The sequence below is a fragment of the Oncorhynchus clarkii genome, chromosome 19, assembly GCF_045791955.1.
Source record: "Oncorhynchus clarkii lewisi isolate Uvic-CL-2024 chromosome 19, UVic_Ocla_1.0, whole genome shotgun sequence".
NCBI classification, from domain to species: Eukaryota; Metazoa; Chordata; class Actinopteri; order Salmoniformes; family Salmonidae; genus Oncorhynchus; species Oncorhynchus clarkii.
Window position 1 is genome coordinate 17,784,956 of NC_092165.1, and position 12,781 is coordinate 17,797,736.

Here is a 12,781-nt window from a genome sequence, read left to right on the forward strand (position 1 = left end):
ACACACAAGCCTCCTCAGGAGTGGGCTGAGCCGGGGCCGACAGTAATTACAGCCAGGCTGTTTTGAGAAGAGGGGAAAAACAACAGTTGCAAAAGAGAGGTCGCTCCTCAGCATATCCTTCAGCACAACCGCGTCTCCAAAATGGAGGCCGGGGGAGCTGGCTGGGACGATGCCGGGCTGGGACGACACAACCCAGGTATTACTGCAGTGATTAGCAGTCTAGCAGGGTGACACATATTTAGCTGTCGACTGCAGACGTGTGGGAATCTTGTTGGTGTCTGCAGTGGGTGATTTAAACCCTCCTCGGTTATGAAGGAGCTATATGAGCGCCTTGAGATATTTACCGTAATTGTTGAAAAACTAGCAAAAATCTCCCCGAGATTTCATTATTTGATCTAGGTCGGGATTGCTGTTTTTCTGTTGTGTTGAGGGTAAAAAAATATATAAACGGCCCAGGGCGACTCGTTTTTCTCATAAGGAGAAAACATTTAACCTCTCCTAGCTTCGAGTGCCGAAGACAATAATTTCAACATCTTCGTGTTTCATTGTAGAATCTACCAACTAGCTCCAAGCTAGTCTCCGGGGAGACACAACCAGAACCCAAAATTGAGGTAAAAAACAGCCATTTGTTTCCTGCACTTGTTGCTCCGTCACAACAGGCCCAAGAAAACCGTCATTATCCCAAAGTGTGTGTCGCACGGCAAAGTATCCCAAAAGAAGTAGCCCAAAGCATGGCCGACTTGTGTGAGGGGTTCTAAGATAAGGCAGGATAAACAGTTAAGAGTAGAGAAGGGGTTGTTTGGGTGTTCCTTTAAAAAGGTGAGCTGCCACAGAGCCATTGACTGGGGACCATTGATGGGCCTCCGCAGATGTATCATTTAGCTAGCGGAGAAATGCCGCACTTCACACAGCTTACAAAAAGGCCCCTGCGTCCCCGTAAGAGCCCACTTCACACGTACAAACAGGGATGCAGACAGGGACACAGATTCACACAACAAGATAGAAACCGCCACACACTCGGACAGGGACGTACTGACAGGCACACACACAGACACAGTGTAAGTGGACCCAGACAATACCCTCCCGTGACCCTCCCACACCTGCTGCTAAGAGGGGGTCTTTGTGAAAATGGCTAGCATTTAGCGAAGGAGAGAGAGACAGCTATATCACTCAAAAACTAAAATGCCTGCCTCGCTCCCCTAAACGCACACACACCCCAAGGAGGGATAGGACCATGCTCCCTACCTCATTACCCTCCTACCAGGTAGCTAATAGGACTCATCTAATGGATATTCATAAGAGGGCGTATAAACAAACAATGCATGCGTCCCTAATGGAAACCTATTCCCTACATAGTGCACTTCTTTTGACAGTGGGCCCTGGTCAAAAGTAATGCAGTAAGTAGAGAATAGGTTTCCATTAGGGACACAAAAAGAGGGACCCCTACTATGAGCTCACTGTCTCTCTGTAGACGGCTCTCGAGTAGGAACGGATACAGGAGATCTGGGAAAATATATAATGGAAGCTGAGGACTATTGGAAGCTTGGGAATTTTCCCCCGACAGGATGTGCAGGACTGACGATAAGCGGAAGCGCAAGGAAGCACAGTTGCTTACGACCACGAACAGAAATAAATATTGACACTGATGGAACGCAATTTCGGGGGACCAATTTTTATAAGGTCAATGTCATCTGTGGTCGTGGTACATTGAAAGCGTATCAGAGCCACCTGGGTGTTACTGATTCTGATTACCATTGTTAAATATGACGGGGGGGGGGTCGCATTCACAGGGCACCAAACAGAAGACAACTGGCTAAAACAGTGAGTGACTTCTCCAAGGAGAGGCACACATTTTCATCTCCCGTTGCAAAACATTGTGCTAACGGTGTCCCTATAGGAATGCAGCCCCTGTCTGTTTTTTTATTGGGGGGGGGGGTGTTCTCTCCAGATGCCTGCTTGAGAGTGTGATTGATGTATGGGTTGGTGACGAGGATGAGTAATTGGATACTGTGGAGCTGATTACCAGCTGGGGTCTACATACTGGCTATACTGCTTATATTATGCCTGAATGTAATGTGTCTGGCTTCAATTTAGAGGGAGGGAGGGAGGGAGAAAGAGAGAAACAGAGAGAGGGAGGTAAGAAGAGAAAGGTAGAGCAAAATAGACAGTGAAAGACCGGAAACACCTTGTGTGTGAGTGAGAAAACACCAATCCCAGGCAGACGACAGCCATGTTTTTTTTAATGTTTTTTTTTTTATACATGGGCTCCTGTGTACATTCCCGTTCTCAGTCACGCGCTGAAGACAGACAGTCTGGCCGGTGTGCCAGGATGTAGATTCAGCTGTTCCCAGAGAGAGGTGAGGGAGGTGCTTAGGAGCTTAGGAAGGGGCGAGCCGGGAGGAACAGGTGTCCTAAGTCCATACTTAATGAACCTCGAAGCCTAGTGCTATAGGCCTCCCTCACACTCTCAAACAGAGAGACAGACGGACACACACTAGGCAGACACACACACACCCACACACACACACACACACACACACACACACAGACAGAAAAACACCCTACAAAAGGTTCAGGTGTGTGGATTAGGTTCAGGTGTGAAGCTGTGGATTGTTTTCCCTGAGAAAAGTATACTCCATCCCTTTCCTTTCTCGCTCCTTTAACAACATTTGGTGTCTCGTGCTAGTTGTTCGGCCCCCGAATAGCAGGAAACAGCGGGAAGTTGTTGGTGGTATTATCCATTTCCTATCTGGCTTCCCCTCGCGCTCGGCCTTTGATAAAACGCGGATGCACATTGTCAGATGTTTTTTCTCTCCCCTTATCAAATAGAGAAGGCGCCGCTGAAAGCCGATATGAGTATATCACGGAGTGGATGATTTGAAGCCCGGTCCCCACCGGCAATTTTTGTTTGTTTTTCCTGTTCCAACGGCTTTTCATACAACTACCGGCATTAGAAATGCATATAAAAGCTGTCAGAGGAAACCATGCTTGCCAACGCAATACCGAGATATTCCTTTTCAATTTACTACAATGACTGGCTCTCTGATCCGGACTCGCTAGGAGGAGGCATTGAGCACTCATTTTCAATGGTGGCCAAAACATTTTTTTAAATAATAATAATAATAATAATAATCACCTGGGTTTATCTTTCCTATTCATTTCAATACGTTGGGTCAACTGCTGCCGCCAAATGTGGGGGAAAATGTGGTATACACACAACTCTGTCCCACACAGGACATGCCATTGTCAGGACTAAAAGAGGAGGCAGAACTAAGTGAATGGGCTATGCTGTACTGTTGTCAAGTGAAGAACATTGAGTGCCTCATTGTGAAAGGGGAGGTTTTGTGTGTTTGCGCTCCAAGGCTAACTTACAACAGACTATACAATAGTCTCTTGGGCAAGGACAGTGTTTGATCCTAGGGAACCTTGAACCTATCGTCCTAAAAGAGAGTCCTAGAGGGATCGTAGTTAAACACTGAAATACTGAACCAGAGACTATTGGTGCTCTTGCTCTTTACAGATCACAATGATCATCACCTTTATCATAATCATCAGCACATGATCTATCACCTTTGGACTACATAGGATTGCCAGCGAGTTAGAATTAGTCTATCGCAGACTCTGCGATATTCTTGTGACCTTTGGCTGACCTCTCCCACTCCCTCCCTGTTTCCTGAGTGCAAGTGTATATCCGACGAGAAGTCACGGCTGTTTGAGCACAACCTCCAGTTCCCAACATTGTTTAAAGCCCAGTCCAAACCGTCACAGCAGGCTGCCTTCGTCATTTAAATCCCTCTTTCGCCAGGTATCATCAAGGGTAAAAGCCTTCCTAGTCTCCCTCTATGCAGGTAGGCAGCTCACGTCCACCTCTCCCTGACGACCGCCCGAGAACTACCCCCCCCACGTCGCTTTTTTAACGAGAGGCCAAAGCTTTGTAGCGATTTAAAAAGTGGAGAGTGCACGTGAGAGCGGAGGCTTGTACAGAGCAGGAGGTGGGTAACTCGATAACTCTACTTCTATAAGAGCTTGCTGGGGGTCAAGCCGAGCGAGGGTGGGAAAAACAGAAATGTGTTTTCCGACCGGAGCTGTGTTTGAAAAGGACGCTGAACCCACAGAGAGAGAGAGAGGGGGAGGGATGAATGAGAGAGGAGGCAGGGAGGGAATCCTGTGGTATTTGTATCATGATAAACCTGATCCGCTTCAACACAGCGAGTGGGTGGGTTAGCACTAGATCAGGTGAAGGAGAAAGGGGGAGAGTCGTTCACACCAGCTCTGGATACACACCACTGAGTTATGTGAGGAGGCACATACAACGCTACAAACACAGACTGCATACATACATTGATGGTCAAGGAGTCAATCTCACAAAGCAGACAGTATTCAAGTGACCCAATTCTCCTTGGCGTCTTCGAAAGACTGGGGAAAAGAAAACATTCAAACAGCGGGGAGGAACTCTTTTTATTCCAGACCAAGCGAAACACCAAAACCCATGAATTCCCATTGTCAGCTTTCTCCGAATGGGAATGCCATGGTGTCTTGCGAGAGAGAAGGAGAGAGCTGGCCTTGCACTTAAATGAAACCCCTAGAGTTACAGGGAACTAAACAGCCGGACTTGTTTACTCTGCAGAAATAAAGTAAGCCTTTCGTCCAGGGATTTAGCCAGCCGATACGAGGACTGCACAGGGAAAAGGGCAAGGTGACACAAAAGCAGCCAGGAGATGAAGCCTTCATCTGCGTTTGAAGCCCTCGGACTGTCGGGCAATAAGCTACAGGAGGAAAATGCTAGCGTCATTGATACAGTGCCTTGCGAAAGTATTCGGCACCCTTGAACTTTGCGACCTTTTGCCACATTTCAGGCTTCAAACATAAAGATATAAAAAAAGAATCAACAACAAGTGGGACACAATCATGAAGTGGAACGACATTTATTGGATATTTCAAACTTTTTTAACAAATCAAAAACTGAAAAATTGGGCGTGCAAAATTATTCAGCCCCCTTAAGTTAATACTTTGTAGCGCCACCTTTTGCTGCGATTACAGCTGTAAGTCGCTTGGGGTATGTCTCTATCAGTTTTGCACATCGAGAGACTGACATTTTTTCCCATTCCTCCTTGCAAAACAGCTCGAGCTCAGTGAGGTTGGATGGAGAGCATTTGTGAACAGCAGTTTTCAGTTCTTTCCACAGATTCTCGATTGGATTCAGGTCTGGACTTTGACTTGGCCATTCTAACACCTGGATATGTTTATTTTTGAACTATTCCATTGTAGATTTTGCTTTATGTTTTGGATCATTGTCTTGTTGGAAGACAAATCTCCGTCCCAGTCTCAGGTCTTTTGCAGACTCCATCAGGTTTTCTTCCAGAATGGTCCTGTATTTGGCTCCATCCATCTTCCCATCAATTTTAACCATCTTCCCTGTCCCTGCTGAAGAAAAGCAGGCCCAAACCATGATGCTGCCACCACCATGTTTGACAGTGGGGATGGTGTGTTCAGGGTGATGAGCTGTGTTGCTTTTACGCCAAACATAACGTTTTGCATTGTTGCCAAAAAGTTCAATTTTGGTTTCATCTGACCAGAGCACCTTCTTCCACATGTTTGGTGTGTCTGCCAAGTGGCTTGTGGCAAACTTTAAACAACACTTTTTATGGATATCTTTAAGAAATGGCTTTCTTCTTGCCACTCTTCCATAAAGGCCAGATTTGTGCAATATACGACTGATTGTTGTCCTATGGACAGAGTCTCCCACCTCAGCTGTAGATCTCTGCAGTTCATCCAGAGTGATCATGGGCCTCTTGGCTGCATCTCTGATCAGTCTTCTCCTTGTATGAGCTGAAAGTGTAGAGGGACGGCCAGGTCTTGGTAGATTTGCAGTGGTCTGATACTCCTTCCATTTCAATATTATCGCTTGCACAGTGCTCCTTGGGATGTTTAAAGCTTGGGAAATATTTTTGTATCCAAATCCGGCTTTAAACTTCTTCACAACAGTATCTCGGACCTGCCTGGTGTGTTCCTTGTTCTTCATGATGCTCTCTGCGCTTTTAACGGACCTCTGAGACTATCACAGTGCAGGTGCATTTATACGGAGACTTGGTTACACACAGGTGGATTGTATTTATCATCATTAGTCATTTAGGTCAACATTGGATCATTCAGAGATCCTCACTGAACTTCTGGAGAGAGTTTGCTGCACTGAAAGTAAAGGGGACGCCCAATTTTTCAGTTTTTGATTTGTTAAAAAAGTTTGAAATATCCAATAAATGTCGTTCCACTTCATGATTGTGTCCCACTTGTTGTTGATTCTTCACAAAAAAATACAGTTTTATATATTTATGTTTGAAGCCTGAAATGTGGCAAAAGGTCGCAAAGTTCAAGGGGGCCGAATACTTTCGCAAGGCACTGTAGCTAGCTAGTTAGCTAAGCTACACGTGTCTGCAATGCTCACCAAAATAGGGAAAAGGGTGACCCAAAAGTGGCATGAGAAGAAGCCTTTATCTCTCTGTATTTGAAGCTGTCAGAGTTTAAAGCAGACGGCTGAAGGGAAGAAATGTTAGCTTCAAAGCTAATAAGCTAGCTAGCTACGCATGTGTATGCAACGTTTGCCAAAACCCACACAAACCCGCACAATTTTTTTCCTTTATTTTTTTCCCCACCCCTTTCTAGAGCTTTGTAGATATGCCAAAACAGGGCCTTGCTCCCGTTGCTGTTTTTGAACATATAACTACAGAGCGTACTCTCCTGTAATATGTGGGGAGAATGCCATATTGAGTTGATAATGTCGACCGGGTACGAAGCCAATGTTCATCCGTCTTAATGGTAGTGATATGGAAAATAAAAAGATAATGTGTCCCATTCGCTTATGAACATCCTGTGACGATGTTTCAGCAACAGCTGAGATGCTCTCTCTCTCTCTCTCTCTCCATATAAATGCATATAGAAGTGATTCAGTTAAGTTTATCTTTGAACAAATGTGTCCCATTCACTTCTGAATATTACATTTAATGTATTCAGCAACAGTTGAGATGCACTCAAACCCCCCCCCCCCCCCCCCCCCACTCTCACTTTCTCCTTCTCCTCCAGAGAAATTACACAAACACATATACGGGGGCAGTGATTTAGTTAAAGTTTCTCTTTGTACAAGCCACCTCTTTGTCGAACCTGACGCTAGGAGCCCTGGTGTTCCACTGATTAAAAAAAATTAAGTAAAACACTTTGATATGCATGAATGGGTTTCATCGCTTGCTCACCACCGTCCTTCGTGTGAACCATTTGAGAAGACCGACAAAGCAACCGGAGCAGCGGTGCGTGTTTGGAACATAAACAGGTAGACTCAGTAGGCCCGTAAAGCTTTGAGTTTCATAAATACCCCGTAATCCGGAAGGGGGGACATATTTGCGGGTAATATGTAGGCTAAGTAGAAGCATTCGGTTCAAAGGGCAAGTTGAAATCTGCTTTGTAGTAGCTAAATAGGGTCGTTTTTGGAACTTCCAAGAACAATGCGTGGAAAGACCATGACTCATATCGGATACGTTAGGAAGAAAGAACGTGGAGTTTCAATCCAGACTCTTTGTATGGGAGGCAAAAACACCCAACTACAATACACTACGGTGGAAGCGACTATGGGGCCGATCTTCAGCAGCTAACCGGAAAATAGACAAACCGACACGTAGAATTCACTTTCTCAGACACGCCTTTGGGTTTTCAACAGTTGAGCGGAGACGTGCTTTCCATCTCAGAGGTCAAAAGAAAATCATTGGATGTCAGTCCAAATCAATGGCCGGGGTCAAATATGGATCTGCCCATTGATCAGAGGGCACCAATGGAGCTCTTAAGGGAACACAGTATAATAGAATCAGACAATCCTGTTAAAACGTTGGGTGAAATTAAACCTCTTCGGCTGATCAAATCTTATGTGATTAATCACCGGTGTGCATCCATGTCTAGGCTGGTCTGCCCTGTATACTAACTACAGATAGGAGAAACTCAAATCGAGGCCATCTCCTAAAATCCAACAACGGCTATTATCTCGACAGCATGAGTCTGGCGAACTCATCTCTACTAGTCTATACTGTAAATCACTTCAAGAATGCCTGCTCCACTTCAAGAATGCCTGCTCCGTTGCAAGATAAATACACTTTGCCCACTGTGTTCAGGATGTCTTATCTGTCTAAGTGGAATCTTACAGTCAACCCACACCCACACTCACACAAACCTTCCACCTCCCACACAACTCCCCCCTTCATGATCAAACCTATGCCTAAATGATCTAAATGCAGCCAAATGCGCATTAGAAAGAAAAAAAACGGGGGGAAAAAAAAACTCTTTCTCCCCTTGGAGAGTTGCCAGCAGTCGGGAAAGCTAGAGAGAGCATGCTATATGACGAACCCTTATTTGGTCAAGAACATTTACATTGGCCCCTGCTATAACAAAAATAACCACAGTTTGTTGATGGGAGGACCGCCTTTGGATTATGGGACCACACAAGTCAATGGGGGAAATTGGAGAGACGACTGCGCTACCGCCCATTCCTCATGTCAGTTTAAATGAGTACTTCCATTTAAAGCAACAAGAGACGAGTACGCAAAACTCAGAGGAAGGATTTAAATGGAGTTTGTTAATTAGCAGCTACTGAAAGACATACAAGGTTGCACAATGCAATCAAAGTAAACAGGCTTGTTTGTAATAACAATGCTGTGTTAATTATTAAAAGGGGACATACAAATCTAATTTTGCTGATTGAATTGATTCAGTCTAGCAGACTTTTCATATTGAGCCGCTACTTTGGTAACTACTGTAATTCCATAACTGGGCATGGGGACAGCAGATAAGGCATTTGAAGTCCAGACTGAATTGTAATGAAAGCCAACTGAACAAAGTCAAGCTCTATGATATTATACTAATAAATCACATTCATATTTATAATAACATGGTATCTGTCCAAGCTGAATATAAAGTGTGAAAAATTCCTCAAAACCCCATCAAAAATAACACACAGTCCTCTGAAGAAAGAAAAACTACAACATCCACATTCCAAAACTTTGCAACCTGTACTCCTTTTACTCCTTTTACTACTATTTCCGCTCATGTTGAAGTCAAATCACTGTCTGCACCAGTGGGCTTTACCCCCTCAAGAATAACGATGAAATATTCAACGTTCGTCCATTTTTAGAACACCATATGTGAACACACTGTGCTCTGTGGTTAGTGGGGAAAACCCCTGTAGACAGCACTCCTATCGACCATGCTAAAATCACGTGGGCATACTGGAGATACCGAAGGCTTCTTATAAAACAAGAACAAAAATATTGATATCACCTAGATAACCTACAACTGGCCCTGTGTACCCTCAAAGTCTCAAAGGGCAATTGAACATCTCTTCTTTCTACATTTATTCTTTATGGAGAAGCGATATTCACAACCTTGTGAGAGGAGTTGGATTCTTTCAAGTGATTAAATTGGACATGACATTACATACACTCAACTCTCAGTAGGTATGTAGCCTATTGCCTACAATATGTTAGGCAATGGTTAATTGATTGCTGGCCACACATTATACGTGGGAGGATAAATCCAAGGCGCTGTACATGCTTCGTGTTTCATATTACAGAACACACTTTGTCTATTCCACATTGGAATAGACAAAGCAAATGTGAAGCAAAAGACAAGGCCATTTCCAATACATTTCATTGTACCACACATGGATAACACTAATAACATGCATGAACTTAACTGGTTGTTTTCTATCTACCTTTACTATTCTGGCAATGCACTTCATTTAAAGTATAGTAGCACTACACGTTTGCATGCGAGAATTCAATTCCACCTTGGGAATCAATAAAGTTCAATTCAGCAAAGTGGCGGCCTTTGCCTTCGTCTTACCCATCTTGGAGTTGATGGCGAAAAATCCCTGCGGGTTGCCACTGGTGATCTTGTAGGAGAGCTTGTCGCCGGCCCGGGCGTCCGGGTCCACCGCCTCGATCTGGATGATGGACACATCCTTGGGCGAGTTCTCCGCAACCGACGGGTAGTAGACGGGCTCAGAGGTCTGCGGCGCATTGTCGTTGACGTCCTGGACTTCCACGTAGACCTCCACGAAGGCCGAGAGAGGCACCACGCCGCCGTCCGTGGCGTACACAGTCAGCCAGTAGTGCGGGGTGGTCTCGTGGTCCAGGAGTTCCTGGGTTCTGATGACCCCTGGGAGAAAGAAAGAGAGAATCATTAGTTCTTAGGGCTCTTTTATTATGAAAGATAAATACATCTTTTTTTTATATGGAAAACCAAAGGGACAGCCTCCTTTTTTTCAATTTTCGCCTAAATGACATACCCAAATCGAACTGCCTGTAGCTCAGGCCCTGAAGCAAGGATATGCATATTCTTGGTACCATTTGAAAAGAAACATTTTGAAGTTTGTGGAAATGGGAATTGAATGTAGGAGAATAACACAATAGATCTGGTAGAATAAAATACAAAGACAAAACCAACCAGTGTTTTTTACCACCATCTTTGAAATGCAAGAGAAAGGTCACTGTTATAGCTGTCACTCTGGATATAATTCCGATAGTGTCCACAAGATGGCAGCGGTGTATGTGCAAAATTTCAGATGGATAACTTGAAGATTGACTGACCTACAATACTTTTAGTGTGAAGTCCCCAGAGTCATTTGGGCAAATCGTGAAGGACACATTCATATTGAATTTTTCTGCAAGAATATCGTCAAATCTGTATACTTGGACTTTGATTCAGCTTTCCAAGTATTAGTAGCCACATTATAGGTTCAACATTTGCAAAACAACCAGTTTTCATAACTTCGTAACTCTGAATATCCTTATAATGTTTGTCCAAAATGAAAAGGCATTATGTCGTACAATGTTAGTACCTACATTTTACGACATATACATGGTTTCTGGATACTCCCGTAAAGCCCAGCTCATTGGCTATCTAGCTAGCTTTGATTGACCCCGATTGGTGCTTATTTGAGAAAGATACAGCCGTTCAAGTAATGGCCGCCCAAGTCGTCGATGTGCCATGAAGGCATAGCTCTCTGACCAAATATGGTGTCCTATAGGATATACTACACCCCTAATGAAATAGTGAAGTCTTGTTACCTTCTAGGACCTCTGAGGAATAGATACTAATGTGATTTGACTTGTTCAAACAACATTTAGGGTGAGATTTTCACAGATTCCTTTCTTTGCAAATTGAACGAGTGGAAATACAAAATTGATTGCGTGCTGTATGGACCTTTTTAGGGTATGAAAAATGATTTTATTTAACAAAACGACACTTCATGTTATCTCTGGGACCCTTTGGATGATAAATCAGAGCAATATTTCAAAATGTAAGTACACATTTCACCTTCAGAGGTGAATTTATCAAACTTATCGCGTTGAAAAAAGTGTTTTGTTGTTAGGAGCTCTCCTCAAACAATAGCATGGCATTTTCTTTCGCAGTAATAGCTACTGTAAATTGGACAGTGCAGTTATTTTAACAAGAATTTAAGTTTTCAGCCGATATAAGGCACTTACAGTGGGGCAAAAAAGTATTTAGTCAGCCACCAATTGTGCAAGTTCTCCCACTTAAAAAGATGAGAGGCCTGTAATTTTCATCATAGGTACACTTCAACTATGACAAAATGAGGGGAAAAAATCCAGAAGATCACATTGTAGGATTTTTAATGAATTTATTTGCAAATAAGTATTTGGTCACCTACAAACAAGCAAGATTTCTGGCTCTCACAGACCTGTAACTTCTTCTTTAAGAGGCTCCTCTGTCCTCCACTCATTACCTATATTAAATGGCACCTGTTTGAACTTGTTATCAGTATAAAAGACACCTGTCCACAACCTCAAACAGTCACACTCCAAACTCCACTATGGCCAAGACCAAAGAGCTGTCAAAGTACACCAGAAACAACATTGTAGACATGCACCAGGCTGGGAAGACTGAATCTGCAATAGATAAGCAGCTTGGTTTGAAGAAATCAACTGTGGGAGCAATTATTAGGAAATGGAGAGACATACAAGACCACTGATAATCTCCCTCGATCTGGGGCTCCACGCAAGATCTCACCCCGTGGGGTCAAAATGATCACAAGATCGGTGAGCAAAAATCCCAGAACCACACGGGGGGACCTAGTGAATAACCTGCAGAGAGCTGGGACCAAAGTAACAAAGCCTACCATCAGTAACACCCTACGCCGCCAGGGACTCAAATCCTGCAGTGCCAGACGTGTCCCCCTGCTTAAGCCAGTACATGTCCAGGCCCGTCTGAAGTTTGCTAGAGAGCATTTGGATGATCCAGAAAAAGATGATTGGGAGAATGTCATATGGTCAGATGAAACCAAAATATAATTTTTTGGTAAAAACTCAACTCTTCGTGTTTGGAGGACAAAGAATGCTGAGTTGCATCCAAAGAACACAATACCTACTGTGAAGCATGGGGGTGGAAACATCATGCTTTGGGGCTGTTTTTCTGCAAAGGGACCAGGACGACTGATCCGTCTAAAGGAAAGAATGAATGGGGGCATGTATCATGAGATTTTGAGTGAAAACCTCCTTCCATCAGCAAGGGCATTGAAGATTAAACGTGGCTGGGTCTTTCAGCATGACAATGATCCCAAACACACCGCCCGGGTAATGAAGGAGTGGCTTCGTAAGAAGCATTTCAAGGTCCTGGAGTGGCCTAGCCAGTCTCCAGATCTCAACCCCATAGAAAATCTTTGGAGGGAGTTGAAAGTCCGTGTTGCCCAGCAACAGCCCCAAAACATCACTGCTCTAGAGGAGAT

At 44.1% G+C, this 12,781-nt stretch overlaps 1 protein-coding gene across 8 annotated transcripts in view; it reads right to left on the reverse strand.

Moving 5' to 3' along the window:
* LOC139374883 (protocadherin Fat 1-like) overlaps nucleotides 1-12,781 on the reverse strand; it is a 104,484-nt gene that overhangs the window by 67,524 nt on the left and 24,179 nt on the right. For all 8 annotated transcript variants that reach the window (XR_011627742.1, XM_071116078.1, XM_071116075.1 and 5 more), the window contains exon 3: nucleotides 9,877-10,191. Coding sequence is in view for 7 of the 8 variants with exons in the window: in XM_071116078.1 (XP_070972179.1) it covers nucleotides 9,877-10,191 (315 nt within the window). In the remaining variant the exon portion in view is untranslated. The remainder of the gene's footprint in view (nucleotides 1-9,876; nucleotides 10,192-12,781) is intronic.